We start from the raw sequence: 25078 nt of genomic DNA, 5'->3' as shown, positions 1-25078 counted from the left end.
TGCTGTTTTATTATTCTCTGAGTCTCGACTACTTTTAAGTTTTGATGACATTTGCAACTAAAGCAAGATTTGCTTTTGAAAATTTGAAAAAAAATACTGAATAACCTGTGACCATGGAGAAAATACGTGGTTGCCTCGTATTTTCCTCCTCAGTTTCCTCACCTATAACGTGGCGATGATGTGGTACTGATTTAATAGGGTTGGAGCGTGAGAAAACTCAGAGCCTGGCACCTTGTCAGTGCACAGTAAACGTTGTTATTATTTCAAGTTTTAGAGGAGAAAGTATTGTGGGCTGTTGCCGTGTTGGAAAGAACTTGAACTCAATGCCATATAAATCGTGTGGTGGAGAAAGCGTCACTTCAGGCATCAGGAGACTGCAGCTGTGTAATCCGGGCAGCTTTCTGGATTCCCGGCTCCCCTGTTCTCTCACCTGTAAAAGGGAAGCATGTCTGTGTTACAGGACTGCGGGGGAGGGTTCCAGGACACGCGACAAACCTGGAAGTTGCCTGAGGTGATGGAGCAAGAAAACGCAGGAGGCAGCATTTCTCGGGAGAGCAAAGTGTTGTCTGTGTGGGTGGCGAGCTGCTGCCTCCTGTTTTCCACGTGTCAAGGGAAAAGGGGTGTGGCCTCGTGGAATCCATCTGACAGCCGTCTGATTTGGCCAGTTGTCATTTGCTGTCATCAGAGCCGCAGTTGCTGAAGGGACAGCTTGCCTTGATCTGCATCTTTGGGTGTTTGTGCTATTTATAAACAATTAGAAAAGACGTGGAAGCCTGTGTACGCAAGCTGGCAAAGGCAGCAGAACACGGACCGTCTGTTAGCCCGGGTTGCACGTGCGCGGGCACAAGGCAGTGAAATAAACAAACACATTTGCCCCTATTTAAAAGTTTCTCTTAAAAAGAAAAAAACGCATTCAGCCATCGGCCATATGGTTTAGAGATTTTTCCTTGAAACGTGTGAGTTGGACTATCAGACATCTGAAATCTGAAGCTGTTTTAAAACATTGCCCTGATTTTGATGAGTTCCCCGCCACCGCCTCAGCACACATACGCTTTTTTTTTTCCATTATGAGGAGGGAAGGATGGAGCGGAGGAGAGTGTCAGTTTGCAAAGGCTTTTGTTCCAGTCGGTCTGTCCTGTCCTTCCTCTGGTACCTGTTCCCTGTTTACATTTCATGACGTGAGCCTCTGGGTGCCTTGTCCGGCGGTAGAGACATTCGTTCTCCCCTTTCCTGCTCTTTTTTTTCCTAGAGCATTTCTCACTCTCTAAGGTGTTTTTTGGTTTGTCTGTCTCAACCTCTCTGAAGGCCGAGATTACTGTCTGTTGTGTTCACTGCTTTGTCACCGGTGCCTGGCATGTAGATTAATCAATACTTGTTGAATGAATGGGCTGAAAAAAACCTGTTATTCTTCTTCCTTCTGCCACGTCATGAAAAATGCTTTTGGACAGAGCTGTGTGAAAGGGAACGGGGAGCAGTGTCAGCAATTGGGGTTGTGCAGGTCGCTGCCGGATGGCTTTTCATCCCAAATACTTCACCTGGAGGAAGGTGTGTGGCTGGCGTACAAGCACGGAGAGGGAACCTTTGGGAAATTAGCTCAGTGCCCCAGCTTTTCAGGTAGGGATGTGATGTTGCCGTCTGTGTTATGTGAAGAGCTGCTGGAGCCTAGAATCTCAGGCTTATAAAACCCAGTGCAGATGAAAATCGAGCTTGAGGCACAAGAAGGTGATTTGCCCAAGGTCACCCAGGTAGAGTTGGGACCAGGACCTATGCCTGTCTTCCCAGAACCTTTTAACTGCTCACCACACGCCCTCTTTACTGCTAAAGCCATCCGCCTTGACTCTGAATATGTAATAACAAGGGAGAGAATGTTCTCAGGTGTCCCAGGATGCAGAGAAAAAAAGAACAACCCAGCAGCTTAAAATAATGTTCACAAAACTTGTATCCAGAGTGAGTGGCAGTTTTCCGCAATTCCTTTACATTTCACAATGTGTTTCATTTTCTCGTAAGTTTTATAAAACAAATAAGACCAAAGAAGGAGCTGGGGGAACAGCAACTTTAGAAAAAGGAGAAAAATCAGATCAGAGAGTTACAATTTCTCCTTTATTCCCCATCTAGAACTTGAGGCTTCTGTCTGAGGTACAGCTCGGACCTGATGAGGAGCTACTGTGTGGCTGGTCATTATCCACAATTTTAGAACAACAGATGCGGCTCCGACCCTACCCTCTAATAGTGGTCTTATTAATTTTAAATTGGAAGGACGGGGGAGCAGATGGCGAGGAGGGGTGCGTATTTAGATGTTTGGCCATTGATAGCTTTTACTTGCATGCATTGCATTGGGATTTGAGACTGGCTGAGCCCACGGAGCACTGGTGATTATCTGTCCCCTCACCAGCTGGGTTCTTTTTCATCGCCTACTGGGTCCAGAAGGATTGCTCCTGTAGCAGTTAGTAAAGCTAGATTGCTGATTGTTTTGAAAGCATGAAAGTTTATTTGCACCACCCCAAATTCTGAAGCAGAGCTATCCAAAGGTTGTCTTCTCTAGTGTAGTTCAAATCTGGGTGATTTTTAAAAATTACATTAGCAAACAAAAGTCTTCTTTACTCGTTAATTGTGTATATTATTGATGTGAGTGAGGTATACTCCACTGCAGAGGCCCTGGGACTTTGTTGACACGAAGATGTGAAACTTCCAACATAAACTGGATTTTCTAAACGATTATCCGGGCATGACGCCGTGCACCAGAAACATACGTTTATTAAAGACATCTCCTTCTGTTTTGTCTGTGTTCACAGTTTACGTCAGTGTTTAAAAAACGGCAGTAGAACTAGTCCAGCCCCCTGCTCATACCTCCACAAAATCCAGAGGAGCTTGCAGGGTGGCGCGTTCCCTGCCTCTCAGAGTTGGATGGCTCAGTCATTGAAGGTCCTTTCCCGGCCACGCACCTTTCCCCTCCACCTCTGCTCTCTCAGCATAGGGATGGCCCTGCCACAGTCTTCCGAGGCCCTGCAGGCCTGCGGGGTGAGGCGTGGGGCTGCTGCAGCGCCTGCCGACCCAGCGGAGGTCAGTCTTGCCGCTGCTGCTGCATCTGCTCCTCGTGTAGCACAGTAAGCATATGTCGTTCCGCAAAACGAGATGAAGGTGGTGGGAATGGGATCTCTTCATCACAATGCTCCGGGTATTTTAATCGTGGGTGGAAAGCCATGGAAAAGTCTGTGATACCCGACATTTGATGTCAGAAGGAAGTCAGGGATGTGGAATGAGAATAGAGAAAGTTCCGGTGTAACATGTGTACCAGCTTCATTAGATGAGCCCTTCTTCCACCTCCTACGAGGCAGACACAGATGAATCGCTCCATCTCACATCTTACTTATGAATTTGCCTTATGATCATGTGCAAAGTTAGGTGATTCAGTGATACTTGTAATCATCAAGAATGTCCTTCTTGCAAGTTCTAAGAGGTCAGGATTTATTCAGTGTTAATTTGACATTGAGAGCTTTATTCCTGGTCAGATATGTAAGTTAGACGTTCTCCTGGCAGGGTTGTTGCAGGTGTTTGCTATGGCTCAGACTTAAGGGAAGTACATGAAGATTTGAATACAGTTCAAACCATGAATAACTGAAACACAGCCAGGTGCTTCGGGCCGTATTGTTTACTAATCACTGTTATGCTTCTCAATCAGGCCTAATGAATTCTTTTTTTTTTTTTAACATCTTTTTTGGAGTATAATTGCTTTTGCATTATTGTGTTAGTTGTTGCTGGATAACAAAGTGGATCAGCTATATGTAAACATACATCCCCTTATCTCTTCCTTCTTGCGTCTCCCTCCCACTCTCCCTCTCCCACCCCTCTAGGTGGTCACAAAGCACCGAGCTGATCTCCCTGTGCTATGTGGCTGCTTCCCACTAGCTATCTATTTTATGTTTAGTAGTATATATGTGTCCATGCCACTCTCTCACTTCATCACAGCTTACCCTTCCCCCTCCCCGTGTCCTCAAGTCCATTCTCTATGTCTGCATCTTTATCCCTGTCCTGCCCCTAGGTTCTTCAGAACCATTTTTTTTTCTTAGATTCCATACATATGTGTTAGCATACGGTATTTATTTTTCTCTTTCTGACTTACTTCACTCTGTATGACAGTCTCTAGGACCATCCACCTCGCTACAAATTACTCAGTTTTGTTTCTTTTTATGGCTAACAGGCCTGATGAATTCTTGAGCCCTCCTCCACACACACACACACACACACACACACACACACAAACTTTTTTTAAAAAAGACCATAGCCCGTTAGGTGGCCACTATCATTCAGGCCCCTATTTGCCATCTCTTGTTCAAACGTATCCCAAGACCAGTGTTCCTTCTGTTTCTCTCTCACTTCCCTGGTGTCACCAGTCAGCCTGCCTCTGACATCTGTCCTCAGCTCTTGGAAGCCACGGGGGCTGGGCACACCTTCACGATTACCAGGGTCTTATCCCGCCCTGGGGATGGGAGGGAGTCATCAGAGGCTGGGGCTTGTTAGGTGCATGTGCTATTTGTTAATGATGAGATTTTATTTTCTGCAGGGAACTCATAATGTGCTTAGTAGGGTGGGAAATGTTTTGACTTCTGCCCTTCTTAGGGAGAGAGAGCTTGTGAACCCACCCTTGCTTCCCACAAGAAAAATACGATTTGCATATCAGCACATCCTGTATTCCTGCACATTGACTGACCTTGACCTCGTTGTTCTGACCTTGACCTCGTTGACCTCAAGCTGTTCCTGACCTCGTCATTCACTCAGCCACTGCTTCTTGAGCAGTGCGTGTGGTCCTACCATGGTAGGTACTCCGCTAGGCTCTAGGACCAACCCGTATGAAACCCTCGGTGCAGGGAACTAATATGCATAACGGTTAGATCTTTGTAAGTGCCGTTGTGGGGATGCTGTCAGGTGCAAGACAGCTCAGGTATCACCTCATCGAGGAGGTTACACATCTTATCAGCACGCTTCCATAGCTCTGCACCCACTGTAAAGCGCTCATCACATTGTTTTGAAATTCTCTGCTCATGTATCGCTCCTTTCTGTTCAGTTGAGAACTGTCTAAGGACAGGCTGTGGGCTATGGATCCGGTTTTTTTTTTTTTTTTTTTTTTTATTCACACTGCCTAGCACAGTAGGACAAGATAGGCAAGGGCTTGTTAGTGTTTCATGAAACAATAGATGGGCTTAAGGGAGTTTGTCCCCAGGTTGGCTGGGGGGACACAGGATGGGTTCACAGAGGGAGATAGTGGGTTTTGGTTGTTTCACAAGTCTTCCATTTGAAATAATTCAGACTTATGGAAAAGCTGCAAAAACAGTGCAAAGAATTCTTGTATGCTCTTCACCCAGATTCCCCAAACATTTTACTACACTTGCTCCTTCTCTGTCTGTCTGTCTGTCTCTCTCTCTCTGTCTCTGTTTTTTTCCTGAAATGTTTGAGAGTGGAGAATAAGTTACAGGGGTGGGGTGCAGAGGTGGAAGAGAAGAGGTGAGTTGGGAGCCTTTCCAGATGCAAGAAGGTGATGGCTTGGGCCTGGCTGGGAACAGCAAGGGAAGTGAGAAGTGGTTAGGCCTGGTCCATATTTTGAAGGGAGACCTTGTAAGATTTGCTGATGAGTTGGATGACACGAGTGAGAAAAAGAAGTTCTGAGGATGGCTTCAGGAATTTTGGCCTAAGTAACCAGAAGACCAGAGATGCTGTTACTGGGATGCAGAAGACATGGGGGAGGGGGAGCGGGTTTTGGCAGTTTTTGCGGGGGGCATGCATAATCTGAGGTCCAAGTGCAGAGGCCACGAAGTGTTGGGGAGAGAAAACAGAAAGCAGGACGCCAAAGAACACAAGCAATTCATAAAGATAGAATTAGCTGCTTTTATCATTAGGGAAAACAAATACCCTGCACGTAGAGCGTAGAGCGGCACCAAAGCTGTTGGGTATTTTCAGCTCTGGTTACCTGGGGTGAAGCCTGCCGTCTCTATACATTTTCCCTCTAGTAGTAAACGGCCGGTATTCAGCTTGCATCAGCCATCGCACTGAGCTCGCTCTGACCTCCTGGTTTTCGTAAGTCGCCATCAGTTTCCTCTGGCCTCTTGTTTTCGTGATTCGTTGTCACCAGCGCCTGTCCTTTGCCCCCCACGTGTGATGTGCCATCTCCTTCAGCATCCCGCAGGAAGGTTAGATTCAGTTCAGTTTCCCCGCAGAAGGCGGCTGGAAATATGAGTTTGGAGTTGAGGGCAAGGTCTAAACTGAAGGCAGACATTTAGGGGTGACCACTGTAGTTAAAATCATGGGCTTGGAGGAAATCACCCAGGGAATGTGTATAATTAGGGGAGAAGAAAAGCCCAAACCTGGGTCACTTCAACATTTGGAGATGGGAAAGATGAAAACAGCAGAGGAAGCAAGGTGACAGAAGTAAAGGAAGGGGTGCCCGGAAACCAAGCTAGGAAGTGTTTCCAGAAGGGCGGGTGACGGGTATGCCGTCAGACGCCGCCAGGTGGGTGAAGTGAGGGTGGGGCTTGTGGTGGGTGCCACTGGTGGCTCTACAAGAGCTGTGTCAGGAGGGTGGGGACAGAGGGATGATGGAGCCGGACAGAGAAGGGGAAGTGACGTGGACGTCTCTGTGGAGGTGGTCGGTTTGACTGAGTAAGGCTTATTTTAGATGCTTGGTCACGCTGGCGTGAAGTATGACTTAGTATATCTTTTAACCTCTGACCCTTGCCCTGGGGAACAGATGAGCATCCTTTAGCCAGAAAGCTAAATGTGTATTAAAAAAATCTCTTTTAATTGTGGGTTGGAGGTGTTTTGGGCTTTACAAAGAAAATTATCTCTGTAGAAATGGGGCTCTTTGGATTAATTCTAAAAAGAAATATTTTGCAGGAAGATACACATTTTATTATGTAGATGGTAAGGTGAGAGAGTGGGGTTTTTAATTGAAGCAAAGATTATTGAGCTGGTAATATTTTTGAGAGAGAGACGTTGTTAATGAGATGTCAGTCAGTTATATATTGGTTCTGTGTCCTTAGGTAAGTTATTTATCCTTTGTGAGAGTTTTCTCTTCTACGAAATGACAGTATCTACCCTGCAAATTAGATTGTTATTAAGTTTTTTTTAATGACTTGTTTGGAAGAGCAGCTCTTCTTAGGTTTATTGGTGGTTCATGAAATATACAAGGGAGAGTAGATTTGGTTTCTCTGGGGCAGGAACAGCTATAGTTTATTGAGAGCTTACTATGTGCTGTGAATGCTCTGTATTAGGCAAGCTATTTAAAAAAAAAAAACAAAACCCAAAACCTGTTGACAAGGCTCTGCTCACCCTCATTTTATGGAGGGAGGGATAATCATGTCCCCGTGTACGCAAGGCCGCATCCAGGTAGCGGTGGAGCAGAATTTCACCCCAGTCCCTTCAGCACCAGAGTCGGTGCTCTCTCCCTGCACAGGGACCACGCTGTCCCCACAGTTCAGTGGATCCCTCCCGGATCATGTGCATTCTCTGGGCGCCGCGGCTCCAAACCCTGAAAGCTCTTGTGAGACCACCCGCCTTCCTTAATTGGCTTCCATTAACACATGGACATATGTCACCCAGACGTGGGTGCCCACTCCCTCCCCATCCGCACATCACGGTGCCGGGCCCCACCTGCCAGGGGAGCAGGGGCCGGGAGACAGACGGCCGTCCTGCCGCCTCCCTGGGGGTGAGCCCGGCAGCCCCTCCTTCCCCTCCAGTTTGAGCCTCATTCTGTACCTGCTGTCAGGAGCCCTGGAGGCTTGCCCTCTTCTGCTTTCAGAGAGACCAGGACGGAAGAAGAGCCTGGGGCCTCAGCCTCTCACGCTGGCATGTGGTAGGAACCAGATTAATTCAGAAGCCCAACTTCAGGCTTGTCCATTGGAGGCCTGTCACATAAGGGGGCCGTGAAGGAAAGGATGATGGGCCAGATTTCCATAAGGAGCGGAAACAGTTACGGAGGCTGGTGGATTCAAACACAGATCATACTCTGTCTCCCTGTGATGCAGAGTCAGCGTTAATAGCAGGAAAACGACTGCACTTGGGCAGTGGACTGGGCCTCTCATTTCTAACTGGCATCCCTGTTTTCTAGCTTTTACCGGGCTTGCCTTAAAATACAGTTCTTTTCTCCCCCCCCCCCCCATTTAATGTATGCTTTATTGGTTGTAAGTATTGGTACATATTGAATTTTTAAAATTACTGCACCATGATTTTTAAAATGAGTTTTTTCTTGTCCCTCTTATTGGGCCCGTCACAAGTTGACTGAGCACTTCAATTATGCTGTGTCCCTATCAGGAGAAGCCCCCTAAAATACAACTCTTATCTGTCCCCGAGTTTGCACTGCTCTAGTTGCTTCTGCAATGTTGGAATTGTTTCCAGTGTCTTGGACTTTAGGTTTTCCTTTTCGGAGTTTATTTCCCTGAATACCCAGATCAGAGGTGAAAAAACTTTTTCTATAAAGGGTCACATTATAAATGTTTTGGGCTTTGGGTCACTGTTGCCATCACTTTATTGTGCTCTCCTAGCATGAAAGCAGCCTTAGACAATACATAAATGAAGGGGCGTGGATGTGCCCCAGTAAAACCGTATTTACAGAAATAGGCTTCCGGCCAGATTGGGCAGTTTCCCCTCCACCCCCAACTTAGATGGATGAGGCCAAGGATAAGCTTATACACACACTGAACCGTGTATCCAGTCATCTTAGATCTGGTTGAACCTGACCGTTTGGAGAACATCAGCCAGATGCAAGCACGTCTTTGGGGGTGTTATTCCTTATGGAGCTCTCTCCTCTCCTGCCTGCTTTGCTGGTGGTTTGGATTAGGGTTCTGTTGAGGCCTCTGGTGCTCACGGAGGTTGTGGCAGGAGGGTGAGTGATGCAGCAATGTTTCTTGTCTCTTTAAGGAGCATTGTTGCTCTCCACATCTGCATTGGACACGCCCTTTCCTTGGTGCATCAGACTCAGTGTGGCTTAGGGCCTGGCTTCTCTGAGTGGGACCCGTGGACTGGGAGCTCCTGAGAAATGCAGGCTCTCAGGCCCCACCCCAGACCTGCTGAGTCAGCATCTGCATTTTCACCAGACCGCTCGGTGAGCTGTAGCCCATGAAAGTTTGAGAAGCACCAGTTTACAGTATTCCAGTCTTGAGGACAGAAAGGAAGCATTGAAAAAGACCCTTTTATCTTCAGCTGTTTAATATTGAAAGTGTGATCAACTGTAGAGCTGTGAAGGCTGTCTTATGTCTTTTCAGACATCCTATAAGTGCCATAATTGACTGTTCTTTTCCTGACTGGAAGGGGACGTCACGGCCCACTAGTGGCGTGGTGTAAAAATTCTAGACTAGTTAAGGTTTGAGGCTGCGGCACTGCCTCCCCCCCGCCACAGCATGACTGGGCAAATCCCTCCGCCTCTCTGTGCCTGAGTGTCTCCTGCGTGGTACAAGACAGTTAGGACAGGCTGATGTGTAAAGCTCTTATTGGTTGCAAGTATTCTATTTTATCTTTTACAGGCAGTGTGCTTTGATCCTTCTCCTGCCCCCGCCATCTCGGGGAGATTTGGAGATTTCCATTCCCCGTTCTCATATATGCCCCCCTCCTCCCTTTCCACTTTTGACTGATGCTCTGCAATTTCAGCACAGCTGGCAGGGGTCAAGGGTGAGATCTAAGATGGGTTGTAATTGTAGGGCTTCAGAATTGCTGAAAGGAAAAGCCAGAATGCCGAGGAGTCGCCATTTCCGTTTGTCGTTATGACATAGTGCTGGGGAGTTACAGGCGATTGAGGCTTGCTCACTGGGAAGGTCTAAAGTCTTAGAGGTTTTGTCAGCATCCAGGAAGCCTCTGCCTCGACTTCATCCACCAGATCCAAAGGTTTAGCTTCAGATGACTTAATTAGGGCAGGCTTTTTGATTCAAATAAAGAAGTGTCTGGAGAGATGCTATAATCCAGTTGGAAGTGTGAAATGACGGCGTTTTATAGGAAATACCTATTGCCTCAGTTATGGGAAACACGACATCTTACAGCTGGCAGCGCATCCCAATGACCCTGGGCCTCCCTCTCCTCTCCCCTCAGGGAGCGCAGAGCTCTGTGAGCAGCTTTCTCACCCTGGAACCTCTTGCCGCCCCTTCCTCCACAAAGCCCGCTGTCCCAGTGGTCACTCTGGACATCTGCAGAGCCTTAGGTGTTCCGACGGGGGCAGCTGGTGGCTGCAGCACAGGCTGGCGGGGCAATCTTTCATTCTGAGCAGAGAGGCCTCAGTGTCTTTTTAAACGATGCTTCTCCATTTAGAGGTGGTGCCAGGGCCCCTTTTGTGCCCGAGGGCTTGAATTAGCACCGTCCCCACGGGCTTTAGGGGCAAGCGCACTGTCGGCTCAACCAGACACACACGCGTGTGCCATCAGCTGGGCTGGGGCCTGGAAGTCCCTGTTCCTCTCTGAGCTTCCAGGGCTACATCTGTGAACCCAGAGTTTTAGGTAAGGAGCCCTTGTCGTGTCGGGAGAATTCAGCCAGTAGGATGGCAGACGCTGGGGTTAGCAAATGCTTCAGCCCCTCGCTGCTTCTGTGTGAAATTGACCACAGGAGGGATGTGTGATGGGGGGGTGCAGGGCTGGGGCTGCGAAGCGTCTCCCTCCCTGCACACCTTGCCTGGGTTTCGCTTCCTCGCCGGGTCTTTGGGGACCCAGGGGTGGCACGTGGCCTGTCTCCCTGCCTGGTGGAGAGGGACCGTGAACTCATGTAGCCAGACGTCTCCCCTCCACCTGCCCAGCGGAGAGGCTTGCACTGCAGCAGGGTCTTGTCACCTCTGGATGGAGATAGAACTGGTTGGGGTGAAATTTGTTCCTTCCTCCCAGTGGTGTGGGCTGCGTTCATCCACCTCACCCATAACACGAACATAAAGCCTGTTGTTTCAACGAGACCGTGTTTACACGTGCAGCCTTTTTTCCTTTCCCCTTTGTATTCCTTCTTCTGATTAGAAGGAAAACTCATTCATGAATAAAGATACAATGCAACTTTATGATAATGAAGAGAACTCAGCTCATTAGAGCTTTCTGAGTTTCTGCCTAAGATTAGGAACCCTGCTTTCTTCCTTGTAAACGCAGAATTAGCTCTCCATGTAATAAGCCAGTCCAGTGCTCTTACTCCCTGTTTATTGCTGTTGTGTGGCAGAATCTTTTCTTAAAATTCCATTTACCTAGATTTTCTTAAAATTCCATTTATCCAGCATTATCAGATGAAATATGCAGAGTGTCTTCTGTGTAATTTTACTTCACCTTCACCAGTTAGGTTCTTTTTTCCCTCTGACTCTTAATCCCCACCTCGAATGTACTTACCTTCAGCCCCGAGTCCCCGTCCATGAAGACAGAGGAACGTGTCCATCGCCTGCTCAGACCAAGGCGGCCACTGATCTGCTTTCTGTTAGCGCAGATTAGTTTTACTGGTTCTAGAATTTCATAAAAATGGGATCATACAAGTATGCCTTTTGTGTGTCTAGCTTCTTTCTCTTAGATTCTCTTTTGAGATTCCTCTGAGTTATGCATTGGATAGTTTGTTTCTTTTTATTGCTAAGAAATATTCCATTGTATGAATACTTTGTAATTTGTTACTGGTATGTTTGTTACTGGCTATTTAGGCTTTGTGCAGTTTTGGGCTATGATGAGTAAAGCTGCTAGTGTTTTTGTGTGGACATGTGCAATAATTTCTCCTGGGTAGATACCTGGCAGGGGAATTACTGAATCACATAGTAAACATCCATTTAACTTTGTAAGAAACCGCCAACTTTCCTAAAGTTGTACCTTGTGGACTCCCAGCAGTAGAGTGAGGATTCTGCTGCCCAGGCTTGATAAGAGCAGTCCTTCCCATTCCTGCCATTCTGGCGGATATATAGGGGTACCTCGCGATGTAAATCTGCATTAACCTGATGATTAATGACGTTAGCATCTTCTTATGTGCGTATTGGCCATTTGTGTCTTTTTTCGTGTGTGAAATGTATTTAACTCCTTGGCCTGATTCTTTAGGCAAAGAATTAGGTTGTTTATCTGTATACGTTCTCGGAATTGCGAGTATGTGTTGAATATAGGTGCTCTGTCAGCCACGTGCATTGCAGATATGATTTCTCTTAACGATTTCTCTCAAAAAGTCCAATTTATTAATTATTTTCTTTTATGTGAGTATTTGTGGTGTCCTGAGAAATCTTGGCCTACTCCAAAGTCATAAATAATTTCTCCTATGTTTTCTGCTAGACATTTGAAGTTTTACTTCTTATCTTTAGGTCTCTGGTCCATTGGAGTTAATTTTTGTGTATGGTGTGATGCACGGAGTGAGTTCAGTTTTTCCCACGTTGGGATCCACTCCTTGAGCACTATTTCTTCCAAGACTGTCCTCTCCTGTTGAATTGACATCTTCGTCAGCAGTCATTTGGCCGTTTGTGTGGGGATTTCTTTCAGGACTTTGTTCTGTTCCGCTCATCTGTCCTGACGCCGAACCACACTGGTTGGTTATTGTAGGTTGTACTGAGCCTTGCAACTAGGTGATTTGGGTTCTCCAACATTGTTCTTTTTTCTCCCCAGCGTTTGGCTATTCTAATTTGTTTCATTTTCATGTATTTTAGAATCAGCTGGTCAATGCACTTTTGCAAAAAAAGCTGCTGGGATCTTGACTGGGATTGTGTTGAGTCTATAGATTAATTTGGGGGGAGAACCTCTCAAATCAATGACTATGGTGTCTCTCCTTTTGTTTAGATCTTCACTATATTTTTTCAGCAACGTTTCTTGGTTGTCAGTTTATAGGCATCTCACTTATTTTGTTAAATCTATCCTTAAGTATTTCATGTATTTTAATGCTATTATTATAAGTAGTACTGGATTTTCTTTTTCTTTCACTTTTCAGTTGTCCCTTGCTAGTGAGGAGTTTATTGTTTTATAGACAAATTGAAAAATAAGTAGATAGATGAGGGGCATTCCCTCTCCACTGAGTTGGTTTGGGAAGGCTTTGCAGAAGAGGTGGCATTTGGTTGCACCTACAGAAATCTTGGTTGGTAGAGAAGGTGAGTGCCAGGGCGAGGGTGTTTCAGAAAAGCGTGCACTAAGGTCAGGCGGGAACACAAGGAATGTTCTGAAAATGAGTGGTAGCTGGCTCAGGCCACACCAAAACATGAAAGGTGGAATGTGGCAGGTGATGAGTTTCTAAGGACATTGGGGCCGGATTGACAAGAGGTTTACTGCTGGACAAGGTTAAAACTTTATTCAGTGGGTGATTGGGAGCCCTTGTGTGTTCATGAGCCCAGGAAATAAGCCATTCTTTTTTTTTATTTATTTATAAAAAATCATAGTAAAATATATAACAAAATTTACCATTTTAACCATCTTGAAATATATAGTTCATTGGCGTTAAGTATGTCCATGTTGTTGTGAGACCATCACCACCATCCATCTCCAGGACTTTTCCATCTTACCCAAACTGAAACTCTGCACCCATTAAACAGTAACTCCCCATTCCCCCTCCTCCAGCCCCTGGCATCCACCATCCTACTTTCTGTCTCTAGGAGTTTGACTACTCTGGGGGCCTCATATAAGTGGAATCATACAGTATTTGTCCTTTTGTGGCTGGCTTATTAACTTAGCATTATGTCCTCAAGGTCCACCCCTGTTGTAACATGTGTCAGAAGTTCCTTCCTTTTTAAGGCTGAATCATATTTCATTGTCTGGATAAAACACATTTCATTTACTCATTCATCTACTGATGGACACTCGTGTTGCTTCTACCTTTTGGCTGTTGTGCATACAGAGCCGTTCTTAAAAGCAGAGGACATCTGAGATGAAGTAGGGATTTGGAGCCAGAAACTTTGACACAAAATTGTTGGTGGGTGCTTTTTCATAGTATCCATCATAATTTCTGGCTGTTTTTATTTGCATACTGTTTGTCTCTCTGATGTGTATATAAGATCATGTTTGTCTTGCTTATCATTGTATACCCCACAATTATGCCCTCAGGTATTTTTGCGAGTTTTTTTAGTAAATATTTTAAATATCTTACAATAAATAGAGCATCAATTTGCATTTTTCTTTTCCATCCTCCTATGGCTGTCATTTTCCATATCCTTTTTTTTTTTTAACATCTCTATGGGAGTATAATTGCTTTACAATGGTGTGTTGGTTTCTGCTTTATAATGAAATGAATCATCTATACATATACATATGTCCCCATCTCTCCATATCCTTTTGACTGAGTGTGCCTCTTCCTTCTCAAGCCTCTCACTACTCCAGTTCATCCTTAGTGCCGCTGCCAGAATACATCATCTTTTCAGAGATAGAGCTCCATCAGTGGCACTTCTCCTGACCACCCGTGACTCTGTCTTTCATAGGATAATGGTTCTGTGAGTCCAGATGTTTATCTGCTACTCTAGATTGTGAACCCTTGGATGTCAGAGACTTGCCTTTGAAGACATTGAGTACAGTGTCTTAAACAAGCTCACGTTTAACAACTTGTTACTAAATTAAATTGAACTGATGTAAGTGGAATGAAAATATTTGCTCTTGATATCTTATTTAAAACTATTGTCAGCAACCAGCTTGGTTTTTGTCTTCTTTTTATTTATTTATTTATTAACATCTTTATTGGAGTATAATTGCTTTACAGTGGTATGTTAGCTTCTGTGTCAAGTCTTCTTATAGCAGCCTAGGAATCAGGCTTCATGAATCAGGAAATCTGGTTCCTGTGGTGTTGTCAGGTTACACAGATTATTATGATTAATAAAAAAACATGTCCAGATCTAGGTTTTGTCTTTTACTTTCTACAAAACAATAGCACGATATTTCTATTAAGGCTTGCATCATCCATCCCTGTATTAGTCTGACCTTTGAGAATCATGATAATTTCCGGAAGGAATTTGTTCTGTGGATTTTTATACCAGTGCCTTTGGGGACTTCTTGCTGGCTGTGTATAATCCAGAAGGGAAGAGTCTCAGGACTCAGAATGTACATGTACGCACCTACCCTTTTAAAGACACAGACTTTCCTTTAGGATATTGATAAAGCTTTTAAAGATTCAGAGTCAGTGCTGAAACTAAGCTGTGTTTGTCCTAAGTCCTGTTCAGAAACCTGACAAGTAGAGAAGAGACCTTATTTACTTTCTCTTTTCAGATTCAAATTAAACTAGCCTTGATTGAATGTCCCTGAACTCAGAGGATTTTATTCACAGTGGCTTCTGGATTCTCCACAGCAGTCTTGCTGACACAGAACTGTTATTATCCCCAAGTTACAGACAAGGGCCCCAGGAGTCAAAGAAGCTTAGTGGTTTGTGCTCAGAGTCATCTGGTCTCTCAAACAGCGGTCATCTAGAGTTTGAAGGAATTTTAGATGTAGTCTAGCCGAGGGAAACTTTCCAGCCAGACAGCATCTACAGCTGTGCAGCTTTTCTGAGATTTCTCAGATCAACTTTTAGGCAGCCCATGTGGATTATCTGCGGAGGCTGTGGAAATATTTGGAAGAGTCTGCATGAAGAGTCTTAACTGCAACCCTATAAGGGAAAATACGCAAGTGCTTTGCCTGAGTGTTGGCCGCATGGCTCAGTGCCACACCAGTCCTGCCCCTAAGCCTCTTCCGAGTGCTCTCCTGCGGTGTCTCTGCAACCTTAGCAGAACAGGGCCCTGACCAGGTGCTGGTCAAACTGAGACCGTGAACTTGTCAGAACCATTCTTTTACCACTTTTGATGTGCACGCTCTAAGAATATCCCAGGAGACGCAGTTACTAACTGTTAGAGGACGATCCATGGCATTTTTCTCTGCAACTTTCTCCTCAGAACAAATCTCAGGAACTTTGTCTATTATGGAGATCCAGAAACAAGCAAGTGAATTAATTCACCAAGCACATACTGAGTGTCTGCTGTGTTTGAGCTTCCGTGTCAGGCGGTGTGCTCAGCGTTCTAGGTACAGAGAGAAGTCAAACGTGGTCCCCGACTTCAGCCTGCCTCGTGACGGGTGGAGGGAGGGACAGATTAACCCGTCGTTACAGCATGAGGTGAGAACAGCAATGCAGGTGGCCTAGAGTCTCCAAGGGTCACCAGGTAAGAGGTCACTGGTAAAAGACGTGTGTGGGGTGTATTGGGGACGAGACAGGGACGCACTGGGTTAAGGCACAGCGCAGAGAGCAGCCGTGCGAGCCGAGGTCCAGGGCAAAAGCAAGCCTGGTGAATGTGGGAAACTGAGTCATTCAGAAGAGCTGTGGGTGGGAGGTGGAAAGAGGGGTCTGGAAAAATAAGCAAGGGCGAGTTAAGATTCTGCTGCAAGGTCAGGAGAAGTCATTGAAAAGAAGAATGAATGTAGGAGTCAGGGCAATTTTCTGAGGCGCCTGCAGCGTAGCCCAGTGGTCCTCAGTGAGAGGGATGAGATGGGATTTTATGAAACCAGTTCTCCAGGGTCCTGACCCTGGACCCAGCCTCTGGAGACAGTCAGCATAAAGTGCAGGTGCATGGCAGGCCAGGGATTTTCCATTGGCCCCAGGAGTTTATGGGATGCACTGTCTGTGTGAGTTCTGTGCAGGGCGGGTGTAGGCGATGCAGTCCGTAATTCAGTCCTTATTCTAGGCGCTTAGACTTTTATTTTCTTATAGTCTCATCAGTCAGTCTTGTCTTTTACGTCTGATTTTGAGTCAGAGTTAAAAAATCTTTTCCCATACCAAGGTTACAAAGGAGTTCACCTACTCTTTTTTCTAGGACTGGAATGGTTTCATTTACATTCTCAGGTATCTTTGGTGTTTTTTTTCTGGTGTAAGATGTACTTAATTTTATCTTTTTTTTCCCCCCCAAATGGCTACCAATTGTCCCGACCCCAATCATCAAGAGGTCCATCTTTTCCCCACAGATTTGAGATACTAGCTTTATCATAGGCTATATTTCTATATGTATTTGGGTCTATATCTGGACTTTCTATTCTATACTATTGATCTTACTGGGAATTTATGTATTAATATAACACCATTTAAATGATAGAACCTTTATATTATGTTTTAATAGAGGATATGGCTGGATCCTCTTCATTGTTCTTAGGCATCCCTTATTTTTCCCTATGAACCTTTTAGAATTAATTTGTCTAGTTCGAGACACAAAACAAAACAAAATTTGTTATATATTTATTGGACTTGCATTAGATTTAGCTGTTACCTCGGAAAGAGTTGCCATCTTTTGGATGTTAAGTTGTTCTGTTAAAGGCAAGGGGTACTTTCCGTTTGTTCAAGTTTCCTTCTTTGTCTTTCAGGAGTGTTTGAAAATTTTTCTTCTGTAAGTTTTACATGTTTCTTGCTAAATTATTTTAAGTATTTCACTTTTAATTGCTTTTTTAAATGGAATTTTCTCTTCCATTTATACCTTCTGTTTATTGTTTGGTATAAACATCACGTGCAAAGGCAATAGTTTTTTTGTTTGTTTTTTTTTTTGCGGTACGCAGGCCTCTCACTGTTGTGGCCTCTCCCGTTGCGGAGCCAGACGCGCAGGCTCAGCGGCCATGGCTCACAGGCCCAGCCGCTCCGTGGCATGTGGGATCCTCCCGGACCGGGGCACGAACCCGTGTCCCCTGCATCGGCAGGCGGACTCTCAACCACTGTGCCACCAGGGAAGCCCTAAAGCAATAGTTTTTATATATCCTACTTTATTAACATTTTTCTGGTAGTAGTTTTATCATTGATTCTCTTGGGTTTTCTAGGTATAATTTCACATCAGCTGCACATAGAGATAACTTTATTCTTTTCTATTCTGAAGTTTCTAATTGCATTGGCTAATACTTCCAGTGCAGTGTTAGAAGTGGTGGGGGAAATGGGCTTCCCTGACTTGTTTGCGACCTTACTGGGAATGCCTGCAGTGTTTCCTCATTAAGTAAGATGCAGTTTTTTGGTTTTTTTTTTTTTGCGGTACATGGGCCTCTCACTGTTGTGGCCTCTCCCGTTGCGGAGCACAGGCTCCGGACGCGCAGGCTCAGCGGCCATGGCTCACGGGCCCAGCCGCTCCGCGGCATGTGGGATCCTCCCGGACCGGGGCACAAACCCATGTCCCCTGCATCGGCAGGTGGACTCTCAACCACTGCGCCACCAGGGAAGCCCCAAGATGCAGTTTTTGTTTTATGTTAATGTCTTAGTCTGTTTGGGCTGCGGTAACAAAATACCACAGACAGGGTGGCTTATAGACAACAGAAGTGCATTTCTCACGGTTCTGGAGGCTGGATGTCCAAGGTCAGGGTGCCATCATGGTCCAAGCTCTGTTGAAGGCCCTCTTCTAGGTTGCAGACGACTGTCTTTTCGTTGTGTCCTCACATGTAGAAGGGGTGAGAGCGCTTTCTTGGGCCTCTTTTGTAAGGACACTGATCCTGGTCATGGGGACTGCACCCTCATGACCTGGTCACCTCCCAGAGGCCCCCCTCCTGACGCCGTCACACTGGGGGTTGGGATTCAACAGAATGGCAGAGGGGATGCAAGCACTCAGCCTATAACAGTTAGTGCATGTATTTCATCAAACTAAAGAAGTACATATCAGTTCCCATTGTGTTGACTTAAAAAAATCAGGAATGGGTATTGAATTTTCTTGAAGGCTTTTTCATCATTTGTGGATGATGAGAATCATATGATCTTCCTGTTAGATCTATTAATATGGTGAATGTATATTAGTAGATCTTTTGTTTGTTTGTTTTTGTTTTTGTTTTTGTTTTTTTATTAGTAGATCTTGTAATGTGGAGTCATCCTTGTATTTCTGGAATGAATTTCATTTGGTCATGTGTGCTATTAAGGTTTTCTGTTTGCTAATATTTTATTTAGGGGTTTTGCACTGATATAAGTAAGATTGGTCTTTGGTTTTCTTTTTTGTGCTATCTCTACTAGGTTTAGGCATCATTTTTTTTTTTTTTTTTTTTTTTTTTTTTGCGGTAGGCGGGCCTCTCACTGTTGTGGCCTCTCCCCTTGCAGAGCACAGGCTCCGGACGCGCAGGCTCAGCAGCCATGGCTCACGGGCCCAGCCGCTCCGCGGCACGTGGGATCCTCCCAGACCGGGGCACGAACCCGTGTCCCCTGCATCGGCAGGCGGACTCTCAACCACTGCGCCACCAGGGAAGCCCTAGGCATCATTTTTTAAAAATTATTTTATTTATTTATTTTTGGCTTCTTTGGGTCTTCGTTGCTGCGCAGGCTTTCTCTAGTTGCAGTGAGCGGGGGCTACTCTACATTGCGGTGCGCGGGCTTCTCAGTGCAGTGGCTTCTCTTGTTGTGGGGCACGGGCTCTAGGTGCGCGGGCTTCAGTAGTTGCGACACGCAGGCTCAGTAGTTGTGGCGCACGGGCGTAGTTGCTCCGCGGCATGTGGGATCTTTCCAGACCAGGGCTCAAACCTGTGTCCCCTGCATTGGCAGACGGATTCTTAACCACTGCGCCACCAGGGAAGCCCCTAGGCATCATTTTTATACCTACTCCTAAAAAAGAAAGAATTGGGCTTCCCTGGTGGCGCAGTGGTTGAGGGTACACCTGCCGATGCAGGGGACACGGGTTCGTGCCCTGGTCCGGGAAGATCCCGCATGCCGTGGAGCGGCTGGGCCCGTGGGTCATGGCCGCTGAGCCTGCGCGTCCGGTGCCTGTGCTCCGCAACGGGAGAGGCCATAGCGGTGAGAGGCCCGCGTACCTCAAAAAAAAAAAAAAGAAAGAATTGGAAAATTGTTTATCTGTTTCCATCTTCTGGAACAATTTATGTATTGATAGTAGTCTTGATGTTTAAGGTTTGGTACAATTCCCCTGTAAAACCATCTGGGTCTGGTACTTTTTTTGTGAGGACAATTCTTTGATAACTTTCTTTGCTTTCTCTGTGTAAGCTTTCTGTAATTTGGTAAATAGAGTTTGGTAAATTATATTCTTTTCTGTGAAATTGTCTATTTCACCTAGTTTCAAATGTATTTGCATAGAGTTGGACAGAATAGTCTTTCATGACTTTTCTTAAGGCGGAGGTAGATATTTAAGGACCTCCTAGTTTTAGAAGACAAGTAGTCATGGGTCATGTCCACTTGCTGTGTTTGTGGATCCCAAGGCTTAAAGTAAAGTTCTAATAGGATGAGCATATGCTATAATCATGGTAATAGCTACCATTTGTGAAGTGCTTGCCTCTGTATGGATTTCAGACTCATTACAATCCTGAGATACCTAATAATCATCTCATTTTAAGGATGATGTAATTCGGGGGAGTTACCCACTCTTCCAAAACAGAAATAGACTCACAGACAGAGAAAACAAACTTATGGTTACCAAAGGGGAAAGGGAGGGGGGAGGGATAAATTAGTAGTTTGGGGATTAAAATGTATACACTACTCTATATAAAATAGATAACCAACAAGGACCTACTGTATAGCACAGAGAACTATATATAATCTACATTTCAATAAAAATTTTTTTAAAATGCCCATAGCCACTCACCAGGCCAGTGTTATCTCAACGTAATCCATGGAGTGATTATCATGAAATAGTCAAAGCAGGGCCTTTGGAGTCAGAACTGCATTCAGATTCGTTCTGTTGCGTTCCAGCCCCGTGTGGCTCTGAGCAAGCATATTATTACCTGGAGAGGCTCAGCCACTTATTTGCTTAGCAACCTTAGGCAACCTCTCTGAGCCTCAGTTTCTTCGCCTGTAAAATGGGGATAAGACCAGTTTCTACCTCCTGGGGTTGTTGGGAACACACATGAAGTCATACGTGTAAAGGGACTAGAAATGTCCCATGCCTGTGATTGCCGTGTAAACATTTGTTTAAAGCAAGCAAACAAATGGGCCGTGGCTTCTAATTCCCCCATGTAGGGGGCCGATCACGTCTTTGCAGCATTATTGTGAGAATTAAATAAAGTGTCATGTGTAGATGCCTAGGACAATGCCTTTCACACGACAGATTCTCAGAAAATATTAATTCTCTTACTTTATTAATTTGCTCATCAAAAATCCTCGCATGCTTTCTACGTGGCTTGTACCGCTAGGCTGCTGTAAGGTACTCGCAGACAAGTAAAGCATAAAGCCTACTCTTAATGAGCCGGCTAGCTATATTGAGAAAAGAAAAAAAAAACACCTTAAGGTCACTCAGTACCCGGTTATCAGTACAGCTGGTAAGAGACAAAAGAATTCAATTACTTGGGAGGATTTTTTTGGGGAGGAGCTTGTGGAGGATGTTGACTTAGAGAAAGCTAGGAGAGAAGGGGTGTGAGTTTAGGTGTTTGAAGGGCCTGTTGAGGGTAAAATGTGGTTTGTTTAGTCCATGCAGGTCCTAGAAAGGAGGAACTTTTCTAACAACTTCATCTCTCTGATTTGGGGATGTTTTGCTTTCTGAGGTGCAAAGAGCTTTGTTTGACAATCTTTGGGGTGCAGTTTCAGGTGAATAGAAAAGCACACAGTAGCTTAATAAACAATGAAATGAAAATTCATTAGAAGGATGCAGATACTTCAGGGAATTCAGTGCAGCCCAGGTTCACAGGTAACTGAGAAAAGTCCAGGAAGGTCTCAGGAATCCATCCAGTGCCCTGTATGTGCGGCGCTTCCTCTCTCTTGCCTCTGAGTATCTGTGTGCGCTCATGAGGGTGTTAACTTCGTTCTTTCTTCCTCTATTAATGACTTTGCCCCACTGGCACATACATGCCGAAACATGGCAGCTCCGTAGCTCCGGAGTTTACTCGTCTTCAGTTCAAGAGATCCCAACTGACTAAGAGTTCCTGTCCCAGGCAGATATACAGGAAGGAGACTCTGATGGACCAGTTTGGGTTAAGGTGGTCCAATTATGACCTGGGAGCAGGAGGTGGCCTGCAGGGCTCGGTGGTGTAGATGTAGCTGCCGAGAGTCCAGCCTGTAGCTTAGGGCGCTGCTCTATGAGGAGCATGGGCCGGGCAGGAACCTGACTGGTTATGATAAACTCCCAGCCCAGAGGGGTCTGCATAAAATCCCCGATGGGAGCTCTGTAAGGGAAGCTCAGGTTGAAGACGAGATAGGACAGATGCGTGCAGTCTTTGGTCCTCTTCAGATATTTTGATGCTGCTAAGTGAAACCCAAGTGAAATCCTGCAGGATAAATATGATTTGGCTACATGCAAGAGAAGCATTTTTGATGAGTATACGAATGGGGATGGAGAATGGGTTCTGGAAGTTTAACATAGACCCATAAGCATTTTTAACATTTTTGCTTATAGCTTTTAGTAGCCCTTCCATTTTTGGACAAGGTTGATTTTGTTTTTATTGTGGTAAAATATACATAGCATAAAATTTACCATTTTAAACCTTTTTGAGTATACACTTCAGTGTCATTAAGTACATTCACATCACCACCATCCGTCACCAGAACTTTTATCGTCCCCAACTGCAACTCTGTCCCTAGCAAACACTCATTCCCCATTCCCGGCCCTGCCCCAGCACCTGGCACCTATGATTCTACTTTCTCTATGAGTTTGATGACTCTAGGGACCTCATAGAATTGGAAGCATACAGTATTTGTCCTTCTGTGTCTGGCTTATTTCACTCAGCATAATGCCCTCAAGGTTCATCCGTGGTGTGGCATGTGTCAGGATTTTCTTCCTTTTTAAGACGGAATAATATATCACTGTATGGATAGACCACATTTTATTTATTCATTCATCCATCAGTGGACATTTGGGTTGTTTCCACATTTTGGCTATTATGAATAACACTAGCAGCCCATCATTTTTAAAGTATAGATGAGATTGTTTTCTACTTAGAATCATTGGGAAATTGTTCTCCTAATGAAAAAGACCCTAAAGACTAACTTAATCCAGCCCCTTCATTGCATAGAGGGGAAATTAGGAAATTGCCCAATTAGGAAAAGTGAACAGCCTCGGACACATCTCGCCTACTCTGAACTCATTTGCAATTTCTCTGCCCACTTGTCTAAAATTATGAGAGCTTTGGTAATTATAAAAGGGTGGCCTCAGTTAGGATCTTGTATTCTGGAGTGTGTTGTAGACTTGTGGAATTGTAAATTTGGGAAGAATTTCATAGACCGGTCGTTCTTGAACTTTTTTGCTTAGGACTTTTTGGTCTCAAAATATATATTGAGGACCCTCAAGAGCTTTTATTTATGTGGTTATATCTGTAGATAGTTATCATATTAGAATTTAAACCTGACAGATTTTTAAGATATTTATTAATATATTTATGAAAAGTAACTGCATTACGAGATAATTTGTGAAAGAGTGGCATTGTTTATATTTCTACAAGTATCTTCAGTATCTGGCTTAACAGAAGAAAGCTGGATGCTCATATCTATTTCTGCATTCTGACTGTGATGAACCGCTGTTTTGGTGGAAGTACCTAAAGACGATCTGGCCTCACAAAGCTATGTACTTGGAAAAGACAAGAGTATTTTAGTGCCTTTTCAGAAAATTGTGAATATTCTTTGATACTACACCAAAACTCAACAAGTGGTAGTTTCTTAAGGTTAGTTGCAATGTGGAATCTGGCGCTGTATCAAAGAACACTTCCTTTTCTGTTACATGAAGATATTTCAGCTTATTTTTACACATTAGATGGACCTTTACCCACGTGTGCTTTTATGACATCATGGTTTCCTGAGTTGAGTAGAGCTTCCAAATGTCAACACACTGCTTTATGCACCAGGAGATGAGGTACCTCAATGTCGTTCCTGATCTCATTGGAAAAGTCTCTGTTGAGAAGCTGTCATGTTCCTAGTGGTGGATACACGTGTTCAAAATTCTGTTTTCCCGCGGAAGCTCAAATTGTGTCATTGGCGATAAATGCTGTTATTGTTTACCTGGGCATGATAAGCTCACTTTGTTCATTTTTGAGAAAATGTCACTCACATACTCAAGTCTGAATAATCGCGGTTTGTCTATCATTTCTTCTTTGGTGCTGCATGAAAAAAGTGGCTTAGTGTAACTCACAGCTCAGAAGGTTGTACACATGCTTCTTCTCTAGACAACCGTGGTACTTGAGTCCGCAAGAGAGGTGTTTCATGCGTACTTCCCACCTCACCACACAGCACGTGATAGAGGTGTATCCTCCAGGGTTGAGATCTAATGAAAGCAATGATTTTTACTGCTTCATCAAAGACACTCTTAAGTGAAAGTAGCATTTTAAAACTTTTATTTATTTACTTATTTTTACTGCTAGTGTGTAAGTGAGGGATACAGTATAGTATAGTTTGGTGTCACTGCTTTGATTTGCACTAAGATGCCAGAAGTTTAACCACCCCTTCATTTGCACCATTAGCGCAGGAAAAAGTGAATAATGTCATATATTATGAAAATAGTTTGACCTCGTGGACACCCTCAAAGGGCGTTGGCATCACTCAGAGGTTCACATCATGGGGTAAAAATTGCTGACACCAGCCCCATGGTGCAGTCTTGTGGGTGTCAGAGGGGAAGTCTGCTGTAGTCCCAGAAAGAAAAGACACGATGGAAGTCAGGATCTGAACTTATATCGAGGTCCTTCCCGGCACCCAGCATCGTTGTTGTAACTGTAAAGCGCTCACAGTCTTCCTGGGGAGGGAGCCAGCCCTGCAAAACACAGAGTTGGGTGTTGAGTTCCCATGTCCTAGTAGTTGTCTGAAGACTATTTGGCATTTTAAACTCCCGTCTCCTTCCTGACACTGAAATTTAATATCATGCAGTTGCCAGCAGATGATGCTGTCAGGCTCTCGGGTCGTGACTCCATCTGTTGGCAGTGTGGCTTCAGGGCTTCTCCCAGCCGAACACCTCTGCCTCAGAGCAGAAGTGGTGGAGGAGCACATTGGTCTAGAAGATGAGGCGTGAATCTTTCTGACGCCCCGGTTTCAGCTAACTTGTGTTTCCTGTTGGAAAACAATATTCAGCCATCAAGCTAAAAATGAAATACTTCGAGTAAAATTTAGCATTCGTGTTTTGACACCTGCAAATTGGTGGGTCTCATAGTACCTTTCCTCTCTCCTTTGTTTTCAGCAATGGAAGAGTTAATCGTTGAACTTCGTCTCTTTCTTGAACTCCTGGACCATGAATACCTAACCTCAACTGTCAGGGAGAAAAAGGCAGTTATCACAGACATCCTGCTGAGGATACAGGCATCCAAAGGTATGTCTCATTCAAACTGCT

At 44.8% G+C, this 25078-nt stretch overlaps 1 protein-coding gene across 3 annotated transcripts in view; it reads left to right on the top strand.

Annotated features, from left to right (window-relative positions):
• Window positions 1–25078, top strand: part of AFAP1 (actin filament associated protein 1) — a 154911-nt gene that overhangs the window by 32932 nt on the left and 96901 nt on the right. For 2 of the 3 annotated variants that reach the window (XM_081246258.1, XM_081246256.1), the window contains exon 2: window positions 24929–25057. In XM_081246258.1, coding sequence (XP_081102384.1) covers window positions 24931–25057 — 127 coding nt within the window. In that variant the 5' untranslated portion in view covers window positions 24929–24930. Of the gene's footprint in view, window positions 1–13775; window positions 13855–24928; window positions 25058–25078 lie in introns of those variants that run through there. The other variant, XM_081246257.1, reaches the window with a different exon arrangement.

This window comes from Mesoplodon bidens, assembly GCF_964165515.1.
Source record: "Mesoplodon bidens genome assembly, chromosome: 1".
In the NCBI taxonomy this organism is placed as follows: Eukaryota; Metazoa; Chordata; class Mammalia; order Artiodactyla; family Ziphiidae; genus Mesoplodon; species Mesoplodon bidens.
The sequence above is the reverse complement of the archived record's forward strand: the minus strand, read 5'-3'. Positions and strand labels throughout refer to the sequence as shown.